Genomic DNA, 25,923 nt, shown 5'->3' on the forward strand with positions numbered 1-25,923 from the left:
AGGGGGCACCTCCTGCCCCCAGGGCTGCTGGGGAGACACCAGAATGCCCACCCAGCTCCAGCCCTGAGGGGCAGCTGAACAGCCATGGGTGCTCTGCTTACCCCTCCTGCAGTCCCAACAGCAGCAGCAAACACCCCCAGAGGCACAACTTGGCTGCAGACAGCATCCCTCACCCTGGCTCTGCACACATTTACCTCAGTGTCATTCCAAAAGGCTGGGGCTCCATCACATTCCTGTCCCCAAATCCCCCTCCAGACCATGGGGCAGGGGGCCCAGCCCATGCTGTTGGAGCCTCCACTGCCATGCTGGCAATCCCAGCAGCCAGGAAAATCCCCCAAACCCACTCGGTGCTATCACACCTCGGGCCCTCCACAGACACAACACTCATTTAGCAATCTATATGATCCATGGTGTCAAATGCCTCTCTGATAATTCCCTCGGGCCAGCTGCTCTTGCTATATCATCTGTTAAATGTCTCCAGAACCCAAAAGTCCTCAGGGAGAAAAGCAGTTATTTTGACTAACTGCTCCTCCTCCTCAACTGGTTACTGTGTGAGCTTCCTCCCACTCAAACACCAGGAGCTGATTAAGACATATGGATTACCTCAACACTACCAAGAATTTCAGTTTAGAAAGTGAAATATTGACATTCTTAATATCACGTTTCACTTTCTCTTGGGAGCCCTTCCTCACACTGACACTGATCCCTGCTGAAACACAGCATCATTGCACAGACTGCAATTCAAGAGCCAGGCAGATGGCTTTTTCTGCATGCATTTTGGTTCAAGTTGCTGATGGAGTCATCCCTTTACAGTTTCTTAATTCTACTTAGAAAACTACTTGCAAGTGGCTCTTACTTATGAAAATCTATAGGTCCTAAAAACAATTATTCAGTTGCACATTAAATTTAGAATTTTGCATTTTGGTCTTCCTCCTTGTTTAAAAAATTATTCTGTAGTGTGTTGGTCCTTTTTTCATAAAAACAACACACATGAAGAAAAGCCATAGAGGAAAATTCTTCACTTGAAAATCTCACATTTGGAAATCCTTTAGTAATACAAGTCTTTAAAACTATATTTCCCATTTGTAAAACCTTTGAAAGATTTATGTAATTCTAACTAGAGGAAAGGTGTGGTTTTGTTTTGAACTGGAAATTAAACTAAATATAAAGTACGTGAAGCTTCCTGTTAAACAAAAGTCCTGAGTTTGGCCCTGCTGGGGTCCCAAAAGCTCCAATGAAGCAAAATCACCAGCATTCCCCATCCATTCACCTCATTTCCTGAGTTTCTATTTATGATTGATGGCCTTAAGCTGCAGTAATGTATTTAACCAAGTCAAGAAGAAAATCAGAGTGAACCTCACTGACTTTTTACATCTAAAAGTACTGGGCAGATGTATTTAACTTAACCAAGTGTGAACTCATGTGAAATACCTCAAAAAAACCCCCATAAACTCTCTGACTCTGATTTTTCTTTTTAATCAAATCTGTGTGAAGAAACCTCTATTTGTTTTATAAAAATACACGAAACCCTCAAGGAATAAACACCTCTTCTCAATAAACTAGAGTGATAGACAGCAAAAGGATCAGATCCAGGGGACAACCTTATTTCAATACAGTAGCAGCCAGTGCTACAATCCCCTGCACCCAGGAGAACCAACTAATCCCACTGCCAAAGCTTTTTTACAACTCTGCCCCTACAAGGAGAGCTGTAGCCCCCAGAACTGCTTGTAGCTGACATTTCCAGTGCTCTGAGCCACCATTTCTGAGGCAGTCACACATGAAAGAGGCAAAAGTGATTGCAAGGCTTTATGTTTTGATGCCAGCCATTGGTTTGGAGTCAGTGAACCAAGAGAAATTCACATTGAAATGTACTGAAACAAACAAACTAGAAACAAGCCTGAGGCAAAGAAAAGAGGCTTTTATATATTAATTATACTTTGGTTTTGGTTTCTGCCTCGAATAGCAGTTATACAGTGAAATCCAGCAAGCACTCAGGTATTGCAGCAATGTGCAAGTCAGTCCAGTGACCTTCCAGCATCAGGCTCAAACCCTTCAAACACAGGGAAAGCTTGCTTGAGGCAAAGAAGCAGCACTCATCTTGGCTTTGCTGATGCAAATCCCCTTTACCTTGAGAGCAGTCCCTGATCTTGGGCAGAGCTGGCCCTGAGAGGGACGTGAGGAGCCCTTTGCTCTCAGGTTCTGTGTGCCCTGGCCAGGCTGTCCCCACGGTGGGACAGTGATCAGACACTGCTGGCAGCACTGTGACCCTCTGAAGGGCAGGGCACCAGCACCAGAGCTGCCAGCCCCAACTTCAGGAGCTCAGCCTGGCTTTGAGCAAGTTGAGAACGACAGAGAGCAAAGCCCAGCAAAGCTGCACTCCAGCAGGGCTTGGCTTTTCCCTTCAGTTCATCTCACAGAGATGCAACCAGCACCAGGCTGACAGCAGCACAACCCAGAGAGCCTCTTTAGCTACATTACAATGACCCCGTGCATTTTTAATTGGAATCTGCCCTTTATTTGTGTTCTCTGACAGCCCGAGGGGGGCATACAACGATGCTCATGAAGACAGGTGGGGATTCCAGAGCATCTTAAGCTCTGCAGGCACTGCAGTGCCTTTCAGCTGGAGGAATTGTGCCCTGATGCCCCCTGCAGCCAACAAGCACTGCAGAAAGGGTTTGCCTTGAACACACTGAGCCAAGACCCTGCTTCTGCAGAGAAAAAAAAAATTTAAAATGGTCTGAATGGAATCTGTAAAGTCAGGCAAAAATCAGTTGCTTTCCCAGCCCCATTTTATATTTAGACAAGAGATCACTATTCTCAATTGCTTGACATTTTCCCTTCTAATCTCCTCAGTATCTCTTTGCTCTTCATTGAGTAAGTCCCCTCCCTGGTCCTGCATTAGAAGCAGGGCTCACTTTCCAGGTTATCCATTCCATCACAGGACTGGGCAGAGAGGCCATGTGTGGGTTCAGGGTTCCCAGGTGAGCCTGTGGTGCCTGCTCTCACAGGAGAGCCTCAGCTCCAGAAGCACAGAAACTAACAGAAACTTCTCTTCATTTAGGTGCTGGAATTTTAAGTAAAGCTCCCTAAACTCCCCAAGGCATATTGTTTCCATCAAAGGAAGCAAGTGAGCATGACTGATAAGTTTGATTTTCAGTGGTGCTTAGGTTCTGCAGCTCTCATCAATTGCAGAGCAAGTCATAGGAACTCAAGGCCACGTTTTTTTAAAGGGTCAGTATTTCAAAATGTATTGCAGTCAACAAAAATTGGGAGTTACAGTTCTTTAAAAGGTAGGCTGGCCTTCAGCACTTCTCAGAAGTCGCACTGTGAATTTTTTTCCTCCTTTTCTCCCTAATGTTTTGCCTTCTGGTTCAGAAAAGAAGACAGGAACTCTGGAGCCCTCATTTCATTACAGAAACTGAAAAGAGAAGATACAACCAAGTATGTCCTTGGAGAGAAACACAATTAGCACAGGGAGCATCCAAAGAATGTACAAAACACAGGAAGAACACACAGCCTCTCTGGAGTGTCTTTGCTTCTGTTTCCCACAAGTCGGGAACTCACACAACCATTTTGAAACCCAAATTTATCCCCTCTTCCAAGAATCAGTTTAGTCAGCAATGATTTCTGCATTAGTACTTCTAGAGGGGTCTTACAATAAAGTCCTCTTTCTGTTACTACTGCAGAAATTAAATAGCAAAACTGCATTATCCATTGAGAGGGTTTTTGTGTATTTGTTTACAAAATGAGAATTGCTTTTACATTTCTAATTAGGTAGCTCTTAACTAATACACAGAGAAATCAGCAGCATATGAAGCTTTGCTATCAGCACAATCTTATTAAAGGAGAGCTTAAGATTTTTAAAATAATAACAAATTAATCATGATAATGGGGTTTTAGATCATCAAATGCAGAAGTAAAGAGGGAGCTTTTTAAAAGTTCTTTGAATCAACATATTTTCTCTGATGATGTCAGAGTCTTAACACAGGTTCAGCAAAAGAAAAGCTTCTTCAAATGCTTCTGGCGTTATTCTATACGTGAAAATCTGTGAGGTACAAAATTAAATTATGCATAGTCATTCTTTCACTGTTACACAGGGAAAATAACTGCTCTAGTATTCAGAAGCTTTCAGAAAGTCTTTAACCCTTTCTGAGCAGGCACAGCAGAGTAAATTCTTGCTGAGGTGTAACAGGTCAGAGACCCCACCAAGTCCAAGGGGACCTCAAGCATTTTACCATCATTCTGTGATGCCCTGCAGAAGACATTTTCTCATACAGTTTTCCAATGCAGTGCACCACCACAGAATTCAACTCAGACATCATTAAATCAGCTGAATTAAACATAGGCATGGGCTTTGACCCTTTTTTCTGGTTTAGAGATGCAGCTTGAAGGACTGTTGTCAGCATGGAGGGACAAAAAAAATCAAGAGACCAGGAGACAGCATCAGTGATGCTTTAGCAATAGCACTTGGGAGCAGAAATATCTGACTGTGCCATCAAAGACTATGGAAGAAAGCAGCCATAATTTACAGTCTCACCCAGAGACTTCATTAATCCTTCTTGACTTCAGGATTCTTTAATATCTGTAGGAGGCTGCCACATTTTACTTTGCCAGCTAGCAATGCAAACTACATGGACTTAAAGTCAAACTGTGAAAGCTGAAACCAAAGGCAGAATAGATGACTAAATACAGGAAGAAAACTTACAACAGAAATTAAGATAAAATTATTTTTCTGTGATTGGTGAAAGCATGTATCTGAGTTTCTCACATCTTACTAAAAATCCCGTGCTCCCACAGTGATTTCATTCTATTTAGTTCACATAAAACTGCTTGAAGAAGGTACTAGAACCTGGTTTTTAGAAGTCTGTTTTGCAGCCAACAGTGTCTTGAGGAATATATCTGGCAAAAAGCTGTTACAGGCCTTCCCTGGTTCTCCACAGCCACATAGATGACAGCAGACAATGGATATTTCCAGTCTTATTCCTCCTAAAAACACAGACTTAACTGCATTTTTGGCAGAGACATCATTCACACACTCATGTTTGAGCAGAGTGAATTTGTTTGAAACAAAACCCCATTTTTTTCCTAGCTATTTATGAGTATTCCCCCTTTTGCCTTACACAGCCAGACGTACACACTGCTGCCATTTTAGCAACATCCAACCACAGTGCTCCAAAAACTACAACACAAACAGTACACAGCACTGGGTTCTTGCATCCCAACAAACAACTTCTCCAAGAGGTGTCTCTAAATATACCTATTACATATTTTTTTTTTAAATATATATATATATATATTCATATGTTTGCTGCTGCAAGCTGAACAGGCCAGAACTGAGATGGCCACCAAGACATGGCCAGGCAATCCCATGTATTTTCCTGCAGAATGAAGTTAATTCGTGCATTCAGTCAAGCAAGAACTGTCTAATTCACAGTGGAAGAATTACCAAGCAATCTTGACCCATAGTGTAGCTCTTAGCCACTCAAATCACCACAAGTCCATTAAAAGTTAATCACAAATAATATCAGTAATATAGTTTTGCTTCTGAATTTTTTTTAAATAGCCCTGCCAGGAATTGCAGTATTTCTGCTCTTCTGTACAAAGTGATCCCAATGTCTGTAAGTAATCTTAATTAATGTTCTGAGACATTAATATTTTATCATTATCACTATGTTCAAAGACCACTTTAGGACAGGCTATAGCCCTCCAATTAGCATTACTAAAGTATTGCTCGTCCTTCATACAGCTGAAACACTCAAGAGCTCCAGTCAAATACAGAGGAGAGACGATGCCAATTCATGGGAGTTTAGTTTAAATGAGTCAACAATCCCAGCCTCGGAGATTATTTTATCCCCATATGTACTTGACAAAAGATAGCTGCCTACTGATACAGTCAAGTTCTGTTTTACAATTTCATTTAGGTTTCAAGTTGCAAAGGCAGTTTCACAGGCAACGCTCAGCTGGAGACCACCACAGCTTTGTTTCTTCGTATCATATCTAATTGGAAGGCTTCCAAGGATAATTGTTGTTGAGAAATGCATTGATTTGCTGCTGAGAATCTTAAAGATGTTTGAGGAATTGCAATCCCCCCAAAAGATTTGTCTTTGAAACAACAGTAGTTATGTATTACTTTTCTCTTGCAAACCACAAAACTGCAATTAAAATTCACATTTTGTATTTGGAAACAATACTGTGGTATCCAAACGGATTAGCATTAGAGGGCTTTTCAAGTGGATGCACCGAAGGAATCTGCACAGCACATCTGAATTCAGCCTGCACTAAACAATTTGTTGTGCGTTTAGTCAAACTACAGCCAAGGTGTCATTTTGGGGGAATTCCTGCTGCTACACCTCTTGACGTGCTACCATATTGTCATGCTTGACTTTTATTTTAATGAAGAGCCAGGTCCCTGCAGAATGCAATGAACCATAATTTTCATCATGGTACTACCTAGAAGAGGCAAATATTCTTCCTGGGGATTTTCTCTGACACATCTGTATTTTTCTCTCCGCTTTCTCCACTGCAATGCCTGAGGTGGAAGCAGGAGAGGGACCTGTCAGAGCCTTCCACTGATACCTTGGTTTCCTCCGGCTTGTGCTCTCACCTCAGGAACTTGTGGCACACATCAAATGACACCAACAGGAAAAAAAATCAGCTTAAAAAGGGTTCACATTTACAGAATAAGCACACCCATCAGGTGCTCACTACTTAAATGGCAGCTGCAGTCCAGAGACCTTTCTGCTGCACCTCACCAGGACAGAGAGTTGGGGTTCCCTGCAGCAAGTGCCAGCACAACTGGGCACCACAACAAGAATTGTTGTTATAGGCTAAATAAGCAGCTCTGCTGCTTGATCCTGTGGGCTATGAGGTAATTAGCTGCTAAATAACCAAAATCAATGGATGTTTTTGCAGAATCACACTAAATAAGCAGAAGCTTGGCACACAGAAGGGAGAAATAATCACATTGCTTTGCGGTTGTGTTTTCTAATTTCTAGTTTAATTCCACCAAACTCAATAGCTTTATGGCAGGGAAAAAAAAACCCACAGCCTAGGATTACTTGTAAAGCCTATCAAATTACCTTGAAATTTGAAAGCTAAAATTAATACCGCTCTTCTATTTTCAACATATTCAGTTAAAAGCCCTTCTTGCTTTCAGAACTGCATACAATGCCACTGTGAACAGTTTATGGAATTCCACTGCAAACAAACTCCTGAAATTTCCCTGGAAATCATGTCACTCAGTGGTTTTCTGTCCACTTCTCCATTCAAGCCAAATCTATAATCTAGTAAATATTTTCAGATTTCTCTTCCCAAAGCCTGACTCTTTTACACATATCCTTGCAAAAATCCTTCCTGTTTCTTCCTGTATCACATCTATCCCATGCTCCCATCTCTCCATACACCTCTAAGTTGCATTCCTACTCATAGCCTTAAATAGCCTGCTTATCTTTAAATGACCTTGGAAACACTGAATCCCATTGGCCCAATAAGTACATTCCATTGTTTCTTCAAAGTTTTCAGGTTCAAATATTTGAGTTCCACAAAATAATCTGTTTCATTGCAGTCTGCTCCCTTCAGTGCAGGCTGTGGAAACCATGCATGCTACCAAGGATTTAACCTAAGCCTAAAGCAGGATTTAAAATGAATAGTACTCTACCTCAGGGAGGAACAGCATCATTCAAAACAGTTGCATGCAACTATTAAATTATTCTTTACAAATTACATGTGTTCCTGAGTTACCTGGTCCAGCATTTCTAAAATATACTCCAAAAAAACAAAAACGACCCCCAAAAGATCTACCAAAGCGGCTCTGTACCTTACACACACACAGCAATGCAGAGTCTAATCAAGCTGAGGTTGAACCATTCTTTTCAACACCAGCACATACTCTAATAACAGACAATCTATGAGAAATGAAAAACAGAGCAAAACAGCAACATAAATTACATTGGCTGAAAATGCAACAAAGTGCTTGCAGAGCATCAGCAAGGGAAACATTAAATTCTTTCATCAGAAAGATTTGTCATAGTTCATGACAATGACATGCAAGCACTGATAGAATAAGCACCTCTGAACAAAATGTAACTACACAGGAAACCAAACTCAGACTGTTTGGGAAAGAATGGTAATCCAAGGAAGCCCATTTCTCCCCCAGCCCAGTCTTAATGGTCAAAGCCTCTTAAACACAAAGTCAATATGCTTAGGAATTTGCAGATGGAGGAGGAAAGTGTCTCACTGCTCACAGTCAAGTGCACTAATTTTAAGATGGGCTCAGACCCTGCTCTGGCAAAAAAGACTGCCCAGAGTGGGGATGGAGCAGTTCTCCATTCAAGGGGCACAGGGGATGAGGAGCAGAGGGAATGCCCACCATTTGAAAATGAAGCCATGCTTATTATCACCTCTGATAATAGGGGCTGTGCAGCCCCAGTGGCACAGGCAGTTTGTCTGGGAGGAGGCCACAGTGACCCTGCTCACCCCCCAGCAGTGTCAGAGCCTCTCCACGCCCTGCATTTGCCACCTTCCCGGGTGGGAAGTTCTTTATTTGTTATCCATTAACATTTGTAGAAGGGACTCAAGAAAAAGTCTTACTTTGAATTAACTGTTAACAACCTGCATACAGAAAGAACAGAGAGCAAAAAAAAATCTATGTATATTCTAAATAAAAATTGGGCTCTGGATACATCTCTCCCTCTAGGCAATTATATGGGTAAATCAGCTACTGAAGAAATGAAGCAGTTATGCTAAGTCTATTATTGCAATAGAATTTTTCCAGAAACAGTAAATTACTCTGAGTATTTATCATAATCTGTTATCTGCAGGAAAAAAAAAAAAAAGTGAAAACTAAATAAATTTATGGAAATGCATTTGCCTAATAATATTTACCAAATGACACCATTCCCTCTGCTGCTTGTAGCAAACTCAGTCACAGAGGCTAAGGACAGGTTTGCCTTATTAACACAGCTCTCTGCCTGTGTATTTTAAGTACCTCAGAGCACAGTACCATCTGTGTGTATTCTACTAATGAGCTACTTCTTAGACTGTGGAAGGCTGGCCAGCCAGCCAACACCAATTACTCAGATGGAAACTGCCTAATTTTTAGGCAATTAATGAGTTCCTCTCTCATTTTACATATGATGCTTCCTCTGGTTAATTCTCCTGGCATATTACAGCATATCCTACTCTAAAGAAAGTTTCTCAAAGAAGAAAAGAGAGGAACATGGAACATGACCCAGTCCAGTCCAGCTCCCTGGAGCAGAGCCCAAACCCCGTGTGTGGGACAGAAGCTGGAGAACAGAGACCACCCCGAGCAGCTCCCTTCCCCTACAGTGCTTGGGGCACTAAAATACCTTTCATGGCATCTCAAAGGACAGAGTGGAAGAGCCAGTCCCATGCTTACACAGGGCCACTGATGGTTTTACTCCCTCTCACCTCCCAGCCAGCTGCAAACACCTGACACTGTCACCAAATGCTGCACAGCTGTGGAGCTCCCACAAAGAGTGGAGACCTGACCACTCTGACCGCTCCCATCTCTTCCCTTACGTGTCTGATGTGATTTTGAAAGGTGGGTCTTAAGGGGCTTTTAGATTATGTAAAAATAGAATTCCCTCTTCTGCCATTAAGAAAATATTTCTTAATAATCTATACAAAGTTTAAGGAGATCAAAATTACCTTTTACAGCTCCCTGTTGGAAAGCACCGTAGTAAAGCATGGAAGGAGCATTAAATTATCTAAGTAACCACACTGATAATGCCCAGCTTTCATCTGCAGAATAAAACTATTAAAGGAGATCTGATTTTTATAAGTATATTACACATTATCATTCTGAAGGGGCAACCCTGTGTGCAGGAAAGGATGCACTTGCCTTGCATAAACCAGAAAAACATGCCAATTGCAGCTGTGAAAATACTCCAGAGGACAGCTTTACCCAGCAGCCCCCAGCAAAACCAAACCACTTTCCTTTGCTGAGGATGATCATATCTACACACCAATGAGAGACTTAATGGAACATTTCAACTGTGTGTGACATTACCAAGCCATTCTACAATCACATTGTGGAATTTGTATTATCTAAGTTCTCATGAACAAGTTACCCAGCATTTTACTTCTTGGAGAAAAAAAAAAAACAAAAACAAACAAAAAAAAAAGGATGTTTTTCCAAAAGACAACTAATTACTACAGCTCATCAGGAATCTCCCTTACTACAACATGAAGCAAGTTGGTGACACATTCTGCAAGTGACTTCACACAATAGCATTCTGAATAACCAACTGTTCACATGGGATCTGAATCCTTCAGAGAAAACCATCAATTGCAGCTCTTCATGAAGGACAGCAAATGGAACAGTTCATTTATAGTCACTTCTAAAATGGGATTTAATCATGAACCTTTCTTCCTCAATACAGCTGTCTCCCTGTGTAAAGTCCACAACAGTTGCAGCCAGGCATCCCAGGTCATTTGATTTAGGCTTTATCTCTCATGCAGTAAGTCAGAGGTATGTTGCACAGTTGGAACAAAACTCTTTGCAACAAACACTGAGTGGTGAAGAGCAAATTTAATAATCCAATGCAGATGAAAAAATCATAATGCTGTAAATAATATGATGTAAAGTCACAGAAAATAGGAATCATGTTGACCTATATCAGAAGTCAGCCAAAAACCTTCAGCTTTCAATCTGCTCCAATAAAGCTGAAACACTCCACTCCTAAGTGCATTTCCAATATAGTCCCCCATTTCCCTAAAATTACAGATGTCATTTTGAATGGAAATACAATATCCAATGTGTCATCAGTGATACACATCCTAATTTCCTTCCTTATGTCTAAGCCCACACCATTATTCACACCTCTCTGCCTTTATATAATAGGGCAAGATTTCCAAGGTCACAACAAAAACAAACACATTCAACAGCTCCAATTTTTAATAATTACTTTCTTGACTTAAGTTTCAAACTTTCTTTTCTAAACCACAAGTACCAGAACAAGCAAGTGTTTTAGAAACACCTGAAAGTTAGTTTATTTTCTCATCAAAATACACTCTGCAATAGGAGCCTGCAGCAAGGGAGGAAGAGGCAGGTGCTGAAGGAGGTTCTTTACCAGGCAGAGAGCAGAGCTGATCCCCCCCCAGCATGAAGCCAAGGAGGCCTGCAGGATCACCTGGCTCCACTGAAGGGCTCCCACTCTCTGTTTCCATTCCTCCTCTGCAGTAAATCTGAGGGATTTGACACAGACAAATGCTTCAGGGAATCCCACAAAGAGTGGGGACCTGACCACTCTGTGTTCATCTTCCAGCTTCTTCTGACACCCACCTGAGGGATGCCAACGTGCTGCTGCTCAGCTCCAGGGGTACAGAGCCTGGGAGTAACCTTTGATTCACATTCCAGCACTTTTCCATTGATTATTAAATGTAACAGTCTCAGGGAATTTATTGTTCAAAATGAAATTGTGTCACTGGGAAAGAAATTCTGATGAGCTCTATTCTGTAGAATGGGATTATATTTCTGCATTTTATCAATAACTCAAGGACATCAATGATTGTATCTCACATTACAGCTCTCCTTCCAAGCCCACCCATACATATATTTTTCTGAACATGTAAGACAGCATAAGGGTGCACAAAGTGGCTCTGCACATTGATCCAAATAAGGATCATAGAGTGCATCAAGAGTGCCACTGAAACAAAACCATAATGCTTAAATTCAAGAACAAACAACTCTTGCTGTCTTGTGAAAAATCTGTTCTGCTATATTAACATCAGTCTTCACAAATAATGAGTCAATTCTACCTTCAACATAGCAGAAAAGTAAATCTCAAATATTAAAAAATAAATAAAATCTCAAAAAATCTGTCAAACAACTTTGCCCTAAAATTTGATGTGTATTTGTACAGAGTGATGAAAGGACCTTCATTTCTTTAAATAAACACGAACATCTGGTTAGACTATACACTGAGGTGTCCTTGGACAAAGGTGTTTTAGGCTACTCACTCATCTGAGGACAGAACTGCAGTTCCTGGTACTGCTGAAAACCTAAGGGCAGCTACTTGGTGAGCACAGATGGAGCCCAGAGAGGCTCAGTGCAGCTGAGCCTGCAGAGTCCCAGCAGCTCAGGAGCAGCAAATGTTCTTCAGGTCAGAGCAGCAAACGTACACAGAGGCCTCTCTCTATAAACTTGGCTACCCAGGAGATGTGACTGGCACCTCCTGGGCTTGAGGTTCCTCAGGTATCCATGTGTCATTTTACAGTGTTAAGTGGTTCTTCTTCTTCTTCTTGTGCCCCACTCCTCATTGGGAGGACAGCCAATAGCACACACAACAGATTTGTAATATTCAAAGGCAAAAGCTCTAAGCCTAAAATTCATGCACAAAACCTGGTAAAAGCAAATATCTCTCCTTCTTTTCCTCTTCCATTTCTAGCTGACACATTTTTCTATCTTTGACTGAAAAATAACAGAAATTAAAGAAGCTTTTCTCTATCCCATGTATCCAAGGACATAGAAGCACATTTTATGCACATGCTTATTTAGCCTCAATTTTTTTTTAGAAGACAGGACTGCTTTCCTTGTCCTTGCCTAAGGCATTAGTAACACAACAAAACAGAGGGAAACATTTAATTTATGTGTTATTCCCTGCATCACTTTCAATGTGCTGGGCAACCTTAATACAGTTTTCTCTCTTGCTGATTTTATGCCATCTGTAAAATGGGAATAACTATGAAGCAATCACTAGAAACAAAAAGCACTCACATGAAATACCATGATAGCAGATGTTTACTGAAAACATCAAACAGTCCCATGAAACTTTAAAAAATGCTGCTCAGGTAAAAAAGTACAACTAGAACATGGAAAATCAAATAAATAATACTACCATCATGCTTCAAGCCCTAAAAAACATTTGAACTATGCACATGGTTACTAGAGGTCTAAACACCAGCACATCCCCCAGACACACACAAGAGTGACACCCAAAATACTGTACTTTAAAGCATAAGAAAGTCATTTGGGAGCTTCAGACTTTCCCTTTGTGATTTACTTCAGCTTGAAACAATTTAACTGTGTTCATTTATTTTATTCAAGTACAAAAGGCTTCCCTTTTGGGAAGGAATCTTGCTTTAATATTTAAGTAAGAGCTCAATATTTTAATTGCTTAAATTATATATGAACTCATTTTAAATGTGTGCAATAGCTAAAAATTTGAATGCTTAACTAAGTTCAAAATTTAAACCTTGTTAAGTTGAGGTAACTAAAAAACCCCAAACTTCTAGCAGATTGTTTATTTCCCTTCTTGTTCCTCTGTGTCCATGTCCCTTCCTCCCCACCTGCACACAGACACTATAAATGCTGCCAGCTGTCTTCCAGACAGGTCTGTCCAGCTGCAATGCCATTTTCTGGCTAGAGGAGAAGAAACTAAGGCTGTGACCCCTGTAATGAGGTGCAACCAGAGTTTCAGAGCTGACTTGCTGGTGGCCCCCCGAGACCTGACCGAGCACAGGAGCCCAGCTCCTTGCTTCCCACTGATCCAAAGAGAACAGATGGAGAGCAGCCATGAACCCGTGAGCAGACACAGCTGATGCAGGAGAGGCTGTACTTTCCTGCACTGATGACAGCTTAGAACAGCAGTGATTCTGACTTTGTTTGCTGGAGCTGTGAATAACTTAACATCTTCTGGGAAAAGTAGGAGATCAGAATGCACTGATGAGCGCTGCCAAGCTCCCGTCTCCTCTGCCTGCACAGTATTTGCAGGCAGCAAAAGTCAAAAGCCTCTTTTGCATCCCTCGTATCTCAGACACAGGAGGGCTCATAGCCATGAATTTTACATCAGGGTCAGAAGTCAGCTCTTCAGGCAGATGCAACTGCAAACTAAAGCAAATGGCAAGTGTGAGCACATCCAGCAGCTCCTCCAGCCCACTCCCACAGGAGCAGTGGACTTCAGAGTTAGGCTCATCTAGAATATCCCACTCCAGGCACAAATCCATGAGTTATCTCTGAAGTACAAACACCTCCACTTCTGTGCATGCCACGGTTTCTGTGGCCAAAGAGGCCAGGCAACACAGGAAGACTGACCTTCACAGAAGGGAGCAGACAGAAATCATAGGCACAAGCGGTGACAACTGCAGGAAAGTGAAGGTGTCTCAAACATCTATAGCAGACCAGAGTAAGTCAGTTGCATGACATTTAAAAGGCACAAAATATCAAGCCAATAGGTTTTAAATTAATGTGTTAAAAGGCACTGCAATACCAATGAGAATTTAAGACAATTTGGCTATGTCCATACACAGCAAGGCCCAGTGCCAAGTCAAGCCCTCTCTCTCCCAAGCCAATGGTGATAAAGTCAGATGCAGGTGGAGGGTGACAAGGTGGGTGGAGGATCAAAGATACACTTGCTCCTATGGCATGAATGCCTTTTGGATGGTCCCAAGGTAAACAGGAGGAGAAGGAAGGCTGGAATCCCACAGCAAATCCATCTGACAGAGGAGAGGAGAAGACATGGCTATAGCTGGGGGACATACCCATGCTGTGTGATATAAGAAATCCTGTAGAATTCAGTTCAGCCTGGCTCACCAAAAGCACTCAGGGAAGGTTCAGCTAACAGGGAGGTGAAAGGTGGGTTCTGTAACAGAGGACAGGCTGCACAGCTGGGGTGTGGTCACCCTGTGTGCAAGGCAGACGCGCGGACACCACGAGGTGAGAAAGCTGCTTGGGCAGAGGGACACGTGAGCAGGGACACCGTGCTGGCAGGCAGCCAGAGCCTGCTTGGTTTGGTTCAGTTTAGAACTAAGAAAGGCTTGGTTTATTGCAATAAACTATTTTCTTCAGAGCAAACAAGAAGGATGTCTGTCTTTGCTCCCCATTGCTGCACCGTGCCAAGCCTGGGCCAACTAAGCTGTGTTAACCTGCAGAAAGGCTCCTAAATGCCCTGCAGCCTCACAGAAACCTTGGGGATGTCTGCCCCTGCTCCTCCACACAAGGCTGGCATGCCCTCCAGAGCTCTAGCATGCTCAGACAGGTATTTCAGCTCAGCAAATAATACAGCAAAAATAAATGTCATCAATTATTCACTAGTGGAATCATGTCTAGTAAGTCAAACAGAATCTATAATCTGAAAAATCTTTTGCTTGAAAAAATGCAATGATTTTAAATTGGTATTATATTCTCTGCTATGATTATTCAAAGCACTGTATATACAAAGGCTTTGGGAAAAGTCACTTAATCCGATTAAAAGGAAATCACCTATCAGCTGGGAACCTGGCAACTCCCACATCTTCAATTCATTTGTATAACCTCCACCTGTAAAATACCCTTCCTAGGATATTGCTAAAGCTGCAGTCTCCACATTTGCTGTTTGCTCAGTTTTATTTCTTAAAGCAGGCAAAAAGGATGACCTGCAGTTTTAAAGATGCTTCTTAATATTAAGAAATGCCTGTGAAACTTAAGTCAACATTGCACTCACACAGATGCTTGAGGCAAACTATTCTGTTCCCACCACAAACAGCAATCTTTACTCTGCAGACATGACAGATTTCTTCTGGAGCATTGGGAAGTTGCTGCCTCCAAAGAAGAATCTGATGAGCATAATTAAATTAGCTCACCCATTTAAATTATTTTGGCTTCACATCTCAAGTGAGAAGCAGCCAAATTTGTCTTGCTACAAGTTTCTCTGTCATTTTTGCGGCGTTGCAGGGTACTCTAAATCTATTTGCAGTCTTCATATGCATCCCTGCTTCTCTTTTCCAAATAAGAAATATGGACTCCTAAATCTGTAACAAAGGGCAAGTAAAGGACATGAGAAAAATCTTTCAGTTCTGTTTTTCTATTCCCTTCCATGAGGATTGTTTCTTCAGCAAACTACAGTTCTATGCTTGCAGCTGGAGCACCATTTCATCACCTTCTGTTTAACATCTTAGATCTTTCACTCCTGACCCCTCTTTAATGACTCTTGCCTGTCCAGCCTCTATTACTGCCTGCACTTGCTGTCTGGAGCTCTCATCCTCAACTTTCTCCCTTTGTGAGAAATGGGTTTCCATTCCTTGATTTTGAAGGAGGATTTCTGCACCAGCCTCTGAAGATGCTGTCCTGGCCAAACCTTTCCTCTCTTTAAGGTAACTCCAGTTTCACCTTTAAAGCCCTTCTGGACATTCTGACCCACTCTTGACTGCCTTGGTTGAGTGATGCCTTTGTATTACCTGACAACAACACCTCACCCTCTCCTTGCTCCTCTGCAAGTCAATTCCCTTTAGAGCCTCCCTACCCCTTCAACAAGATACATTCCATTATGTGATATTACACACATGCCAGTCAACTCCATAATTGCTCTTATCACAATTCTGGCCATTCATGCAATAATTCTATGCATTGCTTAGAAAAAATGCCAGTCTACATAAGTCAGCAAAGACACCAATTTGGCTGGTTTATTGTTCTAGTAGCCCAAATCTGTCTTTTTCATCAGTGTCAGCACCTTCCATGCACTGCTTCACACTGCTCTACATAACTGTCTGCACAATTTCCCTTCCCCTTTTGAGGATGCTCACCAAGAACAGACATCCCCACACCAACAGCCAGCAAGAACCAAGACTACAATGCCCATCCAGACAGTGCTGCAGAGATCCTGTCCAGAGAGCATCCTTTGGGCCCTTCATCCTCTCCCCCACCTCAGCTCTAATCTACAGCTAAAACACTATTTCTGCTTCCAGTTTACACTGCAGTGCAGCTGCCCACAAATAACCATTACATTCATTTCCCCTTTCCACTCTCCTTCATCAAGACATCAGTGTAAAAAAAAAAAAAAAAAAAAAAAACTCTGAATTCCAGCGGCAGCCTGTTAGAGCTACTGTCACCTTATGGAAAATATGCTGACATTGTTTCTTTGTGCATTTGCCTGTCTGCAACCACCCACTGTCCCTGATCTTCCACTAAAATTATACCAACAGTTAAAGTTCAATTCAAAAGTGGCTGGACCATCTCTTCTTCACAACATGTAACATTTAGTGAAGCCCCAAGCAATCAAACAACAGTCCTTCAAATGTAAAGATTTGTAAAAGGAGTCAAATTATTGGTTTTACTACAAGTGCTGATATCAAATGAACAGAAAATTATTTCACACACAATGTAGTGGAAAAAGCAAAAAAAAAAGAAACCAATAGTTTGGTCCATGCAGCAACTAGAATGAGTGCTGAAGGTGAAAGCCAACTACATGATTATGGACTTGCAAAGAAACTATAATTTTACTTTATGTGCATTTTTTCCTCTTCGTCTTATTCTCAACACATACTGCCACAATCAAATGAAATGAAAAAGAACCACCTATTCACTCATGGGTTATATTTAGCAAGAGGCAGTCTAACATATTAAGGCATTTTTTCCCACCAGTACTGAACCTAAATTGACACTGTCAACAGCTGCTATAACCACAAGAGCTGAAGTTCTGCAGAGTCAAAGAAAGCAGATTTTAAAAATGTAAATCTAATTAAAGGCAAACTACCAGCTGAACAATGCTACAGCCACCAGCACGTCACTTCTACAGCTGTGTGCTCCTGGCAATGAATTGCACAGACCCTTGCTTGCAGCCAGGTGCTGCTGCCTGGCATCAGAGAGCAAAGGCTGTTCAGGTACACGGATTGTGGATCTCACAGAGGGTTTCCATCCAGGCCACTGACAGCAGTTTTGAAGAACAGGAACACCATCACCGTTAGCAGAGTTTACACTAAGATTGCATTGTAGCCAAACCCCCAATATCCCTGACTGCTCTCACAGCACAAACTGGGCTCTGGGCACAATAACCACAACAAAAGGCTGGTTCAGTTTAGCAACCTCCATTTACACTTTCCATCCCAGCAGAAAGAGCTCAGCCCAACATCTGGCAGTTCCCAGAGTAACACTTCCCAGCCTGGGACGTGACATGTAATTCTTTTTAATAAACAGCCCAAAAATTTTCTCCTCTGTTCTCAAGAAATGCAGAAATTAAACTTAACACAAGCCCCACCAACCGAAGCCAGGCATTTCTGTTTGTACCTGCAGTGTTGAAAGTACTGAAGACCTTGAGGACAGCAGGATCAGTGGAAGCCCTCACACATGTAAGCATAGCACACAAAGAGTGTGGAAAATCAACATGCCATCAAAAGTTCCAAAGTGCAGCATTTACCCTTACACACAGCCCAGGCTGCAGCAGGCTGACACCCCTGTGTAGCACAGCACTGCTTGTCTGCCCAGTGTCTCCCAAACTCACAGTCTACTTTGTTGTCACCTTATTGCAAAGCTCCCATACCTCCTCAGTGATTTCTCACAGGCATCTCCTTGCAGCTCTGACTCCTTCTTCCTCACAGCACAGCCAACAAACTCCAACTCCCTCCTCACCCTGCTAACCCACTCTTTTATAGCACTCATCCTTATTAGACACAGTTGTGGCCTGCTAATCTTTGGTGATTAGTACAGCTGCAACTCCTCAGGGGTGAGATTACCTTCTGCACTATCTTTATTTTCTTACATTCTACCCCCCCCACATTACTTGAGAAATACAAACAGTCTCATGCAGTCACTTTCTTGAGAGGGCAAAGCTGCATGGAGTAGACACCACTTCAGGCTCAAGTACAGACAACCATTATCCAGAGGAGCTGTCTACCCTGGAAGGAGAGATTCTAATGCCTCTTTGAAGAGTTTTATTACTACTAGAAGGCTTCAAAAGCAGATGTAAACATGAACCAACTCCTACTCTCTTTCACTGACAGAATAATCAGATATTATCTACTCAGAAGAGTTCTTCCCAGTTAACCCTATCTATGATCACATATCAGACCAGCATAACATTTTCAAAGATGACCTTTCAACATACAAAAAATCATCCAGACCTAAAACTTATCACAGACCACATCCACAGTTAAGAAAATTCCTTAGCATGAGTAAAACACTGAATGTTAGAATAATGCCAAAGTCATTATTATCTTTGAAATACCTCTGGTTGAAGTTTCAATGCAATCAACATTTTCTTTTTTTTTTTTTTAACAAAAGAAAACATAAGGACACATTCAAACAGCTTTCATTTACTAAGCAAACCATACTTAAGACTCTTGTTAAGACTCTTGTTTTTTGGCAGAACAGAACAAGCACTACCTATGCAAAATAAAATGCAGCCTTCTAAAACTCTTAATTGCATGAACATGAGGTCCAGATCCAAAAGTAAAAATAATTTTCTGTGACTTACCAGAATTTCTCTTTGACACGAGCTTCAAATTCATGCTGACTACAGTACAGATCACAAGAACCAAGAAAACAAGAGGCTTCATCTTTCACTTTCTGTGGCAGCTGAAATGCAAACGTAGTACAAAGTCTGAATCACAGCTTTTCACTACAACAAAGCAGCAGCTACAGTTAAACATTTCTCAAAGAACCACAACAGGGCAATGGCTTAATGTAACAACTTCTCAGTTTATGTTTAGGCAGGAGTAGGAAAACACAACAGTTCAAAGCAACCATGTATGAACGATTTACCTCTTACTAGCACACAAAAGGGTTGAGTTTTTTTAAATGATACGTCAAAAATATAATTTTGTTCTCAAAGAAAAAAAATCACAAGATGTAACAGCATATTTGAAGTAGTATGGGTCTAATATGGCAGATTTTTGTGTGTTATTTAGTCATTTTGTATGTTATTTTTGTATGTTATGGGAAAACCCTGATGGTCGCAATTAGCTTTGTCTTGTGCAAACAGGCCACACACTTTAAAAAAAAAATCATATTATTCAGGAAAAGAATAGTTCATACAATCTCTCTTAGCAACCTTACCTTCCCACTGGTGGCACTCTAAAAGCTCCTACAATGCCTACAATTGCCTACAATTAATGCTGTTCCAGAAATTTCTCCTATACAATGAGGAAAAGAAAGGTGAACAAAATTCAGAAATCAATGAATGTAGGTTTCAGGAGTCTCACCTGTGAAGTTTACTACTTACTTTATGTTACGTACATTAAAAAAGAAAAAGGGAAAATCTTGTTTGGAATTTTATTTTTAATTTTATATAATTACTGGAACTAATTCTGTTTTCATTTACAAGTACCAGGCCATTAGAAAAAAGATAGCAAAAGCAAACTGAGGCTTCTTCTCTGCACTTAAAAACAGGTAGAAGAAATCTGAATTCATCTAAGCCCATCTCTCTCAAAGAGAGATGCTTAATTATAATCTAGAGCCCTCAAATCTATGCTTAGCTTGAAGTCATGGGCCTTTAAGTGGCCTGATACATTTAAGCTCCAGGAATTCATCTCCATATAAGATACAGACTTTAGATCAGGACCCTGATTATCAGATAAAGCTGGCAGCTATCTAAATCACTGTGAAGTTATTATTTGCACCAAAAGATTCAGCACACATTTTACAGCAGTTTTAATTAAACAGAAATGCACAAAACTACCAGCATTAGGAGTCAAAACTGAGGCCAGTGAACAGAATCCTCCCATAAATGCTGTAAGACCTCTGCCCACCCAGCTCACTCAGAGGTCCCAAATCTCCAACTCCAGAGAAGCCCAGACCCCTCCAGCTCTGAGCATTTACTCAACACAACAAAGCAGCAAGAGGTTGCAATGTCCTGCTGTTCACTGACATTTATTCAGTTTAATTTGAGTTTATTACATCAAATATTCTTTCCTTGTAATTTTATTACTGGCCTATCGTTGTGTGAAGAAAATGTAAGTAACCCTGTGTAATCTTTTACACTACAGGAATTGTGCTGCTATTCCATTTCAAAATTCCACTTTAAACTGAAGTTCTCTTCCTCTCACCTTACTGTACTACAATCTATAAACAGGCAGTGGATTTTTTTCCCCTCTCTGAATTCAATGGCACTTTATGCCTATTGATTCCTCACAGTAACAATGCTAAGGCATTTTCAAGAAAACATATGCACTGAAGGCTGCCTGACAGTGGTTAATGACAGAAGTAGCATTCACTCTTCCTTGACCTCTCCTTGGAGTAACACAATCCTGAAACCAGTAAGGCTATCTTGACAAGAGAGCTGAAAAAGAAGTAATTGAACTAAATCTTTTGACAGATAATTGTAATGATGATGTTATGCTAGAATGATTTTCAAGTATAGCTTTGCAAATTAGTTTCTCCACTTTTCCCCCCTCAGTAATTACAGCTGAAATATGGAATTCCTAGGTCCTTTTTCATGTGGTCTGTACATCTCCACCCCAAACAAGCTAGGCTGCATTAAATACATTTAAAAATTCAAAGCAAGTTCTGCCAACCAATATTAATGCTAGGCAGAGCAGAAAATTCTTGGTTCTGTCAGCATTGATAGGAGTTGTACTTTTTGAAGCCCTATCCTCACCAAGGCAGTCAGTCTCTGTACCTCCACAAATCAGGAAAATAGAGCAGCAAAAGGGCAAGAAACCACAGCACCACCCAGTCATTCATAATCAAGCCCAAAGCCTCAGAGTTGTCACATCTGACACAACTCCACTGAGGCTGGCATGAAAATACACATCAGAGTCTGAATGTCACCTCCACCATGGCAGAGATGCCAGCAGGCAGTGGGGTCAGTCCCAGCAGAGTGACCAGGGGGTCCCTGTGTCTGTCCTGGGACAGCAGCCAGCCACAGACAACCAGGCTGTTCAAACCGCCCTATCTGAGATGACTGCTTTTAAACATTCAGGTTAACAAAGGGCACAAGATACAAAATAAGCTGTATTTCCCCCAGAAGAATGTCCAGCAGCCAGAAGAAGAAAGGTTGTATTAGCTCAAGACTATGTTTCTAAATTTGCTCAGGAGATTTCTGGAGCCGAGTGTGCCAAGACTGCTCTCAACTCCCTCCTCAGGGCCACTCACTCACCTGTCAGGCAGTGGGATGGACCACAGACCCCAGCCAGCCCTGTGCCAGGCTTTTGGGAATAAATGTGGAGTGGATGCCTGTGGTCTGATGAAGAACATGAACAAAACACAAGATAGAATAAACCAGCCAGAGTTCAATGCCAATTCCCTGCAAGCAGGGGCTGATTTTGCAATTTGACAAAACTTTCCCCTCACAGGCACTGAGCAGCATTTCCCTGAGGAGCCACTTACTCTGATGTTGCAAACTCCAAGCAGGTGTGAGTAGGGGCTCTCAGCTGTAACAAGAACGTTACAGCTCTACTGGATATGCCTCATAAGAGGGGAACCAAGTTCATGCCATTCCCAGAAGATTGAAGACATCGCACTCAATAAGGACATAGAAATACCAATTACAGCCAACTTGCCCAAAATCATCGGGAGGAGGGAAGAGAGACACAGAATGAAGTGCTTGTTGACAGAGAAGGAAAAGTCAGTAGTCCAAGCCTTGCCGTGACCAGCCAGGCTGTATTTGAATCCAGGTAAGCAAAGGAAGGTGGCTGCTATCAGAGAGAGAAATGTAGGAGCAGCAAGGTGTGACAACTTAATTCTTCATCATTGCACTGCCAATAAGGTCCCTCCTTCCCTCTTCACCCATTTGTGCTACAGACCTGACTTCAGGCAAGTGTCACAGTGTCCTGTAGGCACCCAAAACTACAAGGGGACCTGGCTGCAACGCAGCACAAATTTTGTTCTTCTAACAAAAACCACCCTGACTCCCGTATTCTGCCTAACACTTCATCTCTTTTGAGAAACTTCTTTCTTCCACCAAATTCCTCAGGAAACAGAGCTTGGGAAATTGCTGTGTTCCTGTTTCCTTCATGTACTGCCTGCTGTCTTTCCAGCATCCCTTCAGCTCCTATGGCTTCTGGGACTCAAAGGAACTTCAAGTGACAAGGTTAGAAGGAGGCTCTTAGAAATCAGAAGAAAAGAGGAGAAAATCAGAGCGTTCATATTTTGCACAAAACCCAGCACTGAGATTCCCAAGTTCACGCTTTAAATATAATTTAGCGTTGCTCTAATTTGTACCACAAGCTTTTTTCATGCAGTGCTCCTTTCTGAAAGAAAACAAGAAAGGAAAAGCAGTGCCTGTGCACTCAGGCACACGTCTGTGCACAGGCTGAGATTTGCTGACACACCACGAGGCTCTGTAGGTTCTGGTTTCTCCACAGAAGCTGTGATGCAGAAGGCACTCATTAAAAACAGCGACCCACCTCTTTAGTGATTTCCAATTGTCAGGTTTTGTTGCTCAGATATCTCACAAAAATAAATTACCATTTTCACCCCACACACAAAGGATGAAATGGCAACAGTAATTCTTTCATTGTTTTTACAGTAGGCTAGATGGTGAGTCCTGTTCATTTCTTTTCAAACCATTTCCCCAGCCCACTTTTTAAGGCTTTAAATTTTAATATGAACTCACTCTCAGGTCTTCTCTTTTGCCAACATACCACATTGAGCTGTTCATTACTAAAAGCCTATATAATAGGGAGCTTAAATGTATCAGCCTATATAATATGTTGGTTGGAAGCAATCCACAATGGGCACCAGTTCCTTTTTGTTGATACCTCAAACATAAAGAAAAAATACTCAAGATTAGAGATAAAATACTCAAGATCAGAGATGCACGCTAGCTCAAATAATGTCTCTTCAGCTCTACTTGATATGGGTCATGCAGTGTTCTTCGCTCTGCTGCTCAATGAGCATCAAAGAATATTTCATTTTGCCTAATTCATTGTGCATCTTTGCCATCATAACCAGCCACTTAAGTTGTCTAAATACACAAGGAGCATTAATTCTACAAGGCAGTGTGCATTCAGCATTTGTCTTGCAGGATTTAATTCTCCACTGGACCTCTCAGGTCCTTAACTAAACCCACATCTGCCTAATTCTCCTTGTTAAGGTGAAGCTTAAAGAGAAATTTTAAAATGAGGAGTCCTAGGGTGATTTTATGATGATACTTTATTCCCTAATCATCTGCTTCATGCCCAGAAATGGCTGCTGTATCTCAAGGATGAAGCAGGTGGTGGGGCCAGAGGGAGTTCTGGGCTCTGTTCAGACTCTATCCAGTGCTCCAGCATGGCCCAGGGACCCTACATTGTTCCTTTTGTCAGACTAGCTTTTGCTAGATTGAGACCAGAAGTTTTTTTCCCTTCCCTTACTCCAGCCTGGAGGCTGTACTGGGAATCCTTCAGTGACTTTTCGGTTCTGGCTGGGCTTTTTCCCTTGAACTGTTTTGGGCTTGGGTTTTTCTTTTTAGCCCATCAGGGATCCAGTGGGACCCCTCGGAACCTGAGACCTCGGAGGAGCTGAACCAACATGAGAAAGGACAAAAATCCACCAACTTTGGCTGCTGTGAGGAGGAGACCCATGCCAGAAATGCAACAGGTTCCCAGCTGCTGTGAACCCTTTTCTCCTCCCTTCCCAGAGACAAAGAAGGGCAGCCTCCATCTTTGCCTCCCAGCCATGTGGAGAGGTGGGGCTGAGATGGAAGGTTCCATTTTTTTTTCCCATGCTTTGCAGGTATCTTGCATAGTTTATAAACAGTTTTAGTTTTTTTTGCTTTCATCCCATGGTATCCATTTCTTTCACTGGCAGAAGAAAGGGGAGTTATTGAAGCTGTTTCTCTTTAGAGGAGATGCTCATTCCAGAGTGCTTTCCCCTAAAATTTGTCTCTAACACTAAGACATGAGGGAAACATGCTATGCCTGCTCAAACACAGTGTTTGCGTTACACAAACTGGAAATAAACAGCAACAAAAAGACAACATCTAAACTGTCTGGGATTATTACTGGCTCAGCAGTGTATCACCCACATGACAGTAATACAACAAGGAAAAAGCAAGGTCTTGTCCTGACAAAGCAAAGGGAACCCACAGCCAAATACTTACAAGGTTATAATACTTATCTGTAATGACTCCCCTAAAGGTTGAATGTCTGGGTGTAAAGGAATAAAAACCTAAAACTCACAGATCTTCTGTGATGTGAAAGGAATAAACTCAGCATCTTACTAGTTGTTTCAGAAGAAACATCCTTTGGTGTTAATACACAGGTTTTGTTTGAAAATATTTTAATGCCTCCACTAAAAGGTTAAATATCTTCCAAATGGAACTGTAGAAGAATTAGTGCAGAGTCTTAAAGTTTCAAAAATAATCTCACAGTGTAACACAGAAACAAAAAAACGGGCTTCAGTGCCAAGCACAAAAGAAAAATACTGTGGATGGCAAACACCCCATTAACTTCCCCTATTAATATGTCTGGCTGCAGAGTTGTAGAAGTGATTTTAGCTATGGTAAAGTGGCAGTCAGACTCAACACTGAATAAACTGCTGGCTTGCCCTGTAGAGAGAACCCTGCATGCATTAACACAAGAACATTTTCTTAAAAGAATTTTCTGATCCAATAGCTTCCTAAAATAGTGCTCATTTATGGGGGGGGAAAAAAAGAGCAGGAAACGGGGAAAACCCCTGAAATATTCTGAATATAGATAAAGATTACAATATCTGTAGCATCAAACACTACAGAGAGTGATGAGCATACGATGTACACACGCATCTGAATTGCTGCCAATTCAATAAAAACCTAAGCAGCCCATCTTAACAGGTTTGTAAACCAGAAGAACTAGGACTTACAGCACTGATTAGCAGATGGAGTTCTATCAGCCCACACCACACACTGACCTCGATTCCCTAAGCAACTCACACAGAATTCCAGTTCATTATATCTTCAAATCAGATTTTAAATCCCTGAATCGTACTCACCCCTCATTGCAACAGCTCTTGCACTTAGAAACACAAAAAGCAACTGTAAGGAGGAACAAGAATGACAAAGGAGTGGGCAAGTTAGCTACTGTTTAAGCCTCATACCCAGCTGCACCATCAGTGATGTACTGATTCAGCACTACCCTGGATTCTAGAGAGAACTATTGTTCAGCCTTAACATTGCAATATTCTAACTACACATGCTAGGATAGAGAGATAGATAGATTAGATAGATAGATTAGATAGATAGATAGGTGCGTTCCAGGTTTTAAGTTTGAGTAGTCCAGACCTTTTACAGACATTCAAAGTGAAATACATGT

At 41.6% G+C, this 25,923-nt stretch overlaps 1 protein-coding gene across 5 annotated transcripts in view; it reads right to left on the reverse strand.

The window, feature by feature from the left end:
• IL1RAPL2 (interleukin 1 receptor accessory protein like 2) overlaps positions 1–25,923 on the reverse strand; it is a 336,199-nt gene that overhangs the window by 304,131 nt on the left and 6,145 nt on the right. For all 5 annotated transcript variants that reach the window (XM_071442350.1, XM_071442346.1, XM_071442349.1 and 2 more), the window contains one exon: positions 19,188–19,288. In XM_071442350.1, the coding sequence (XP_071298451.1) occupies positions 19,188–19,269 (82 nt within the window). In that variant the 5' untranslated portion in view covers positions 19,270–19,288. Of the gene's footprint in view, positions 1–19,187; positions 19,289–25,923 lie in introns of those variants that run through there.

This window comes from Agelaius tricolor, unplaced genomic scaffold (genome assembly GCF_023055355.1).
Source record: "Agelaius tricolor isolate 1412-34295 unplaced genomic scaffold, bAgeTri1.0.p SCAF_17, whole genome shotgun sequence".
Lineage (NCBI taxonomy): Eukaryota > Metazoa > Chordata > Aves > Passeriformes > Icteridae > Agelaius > Agelaius tricolor.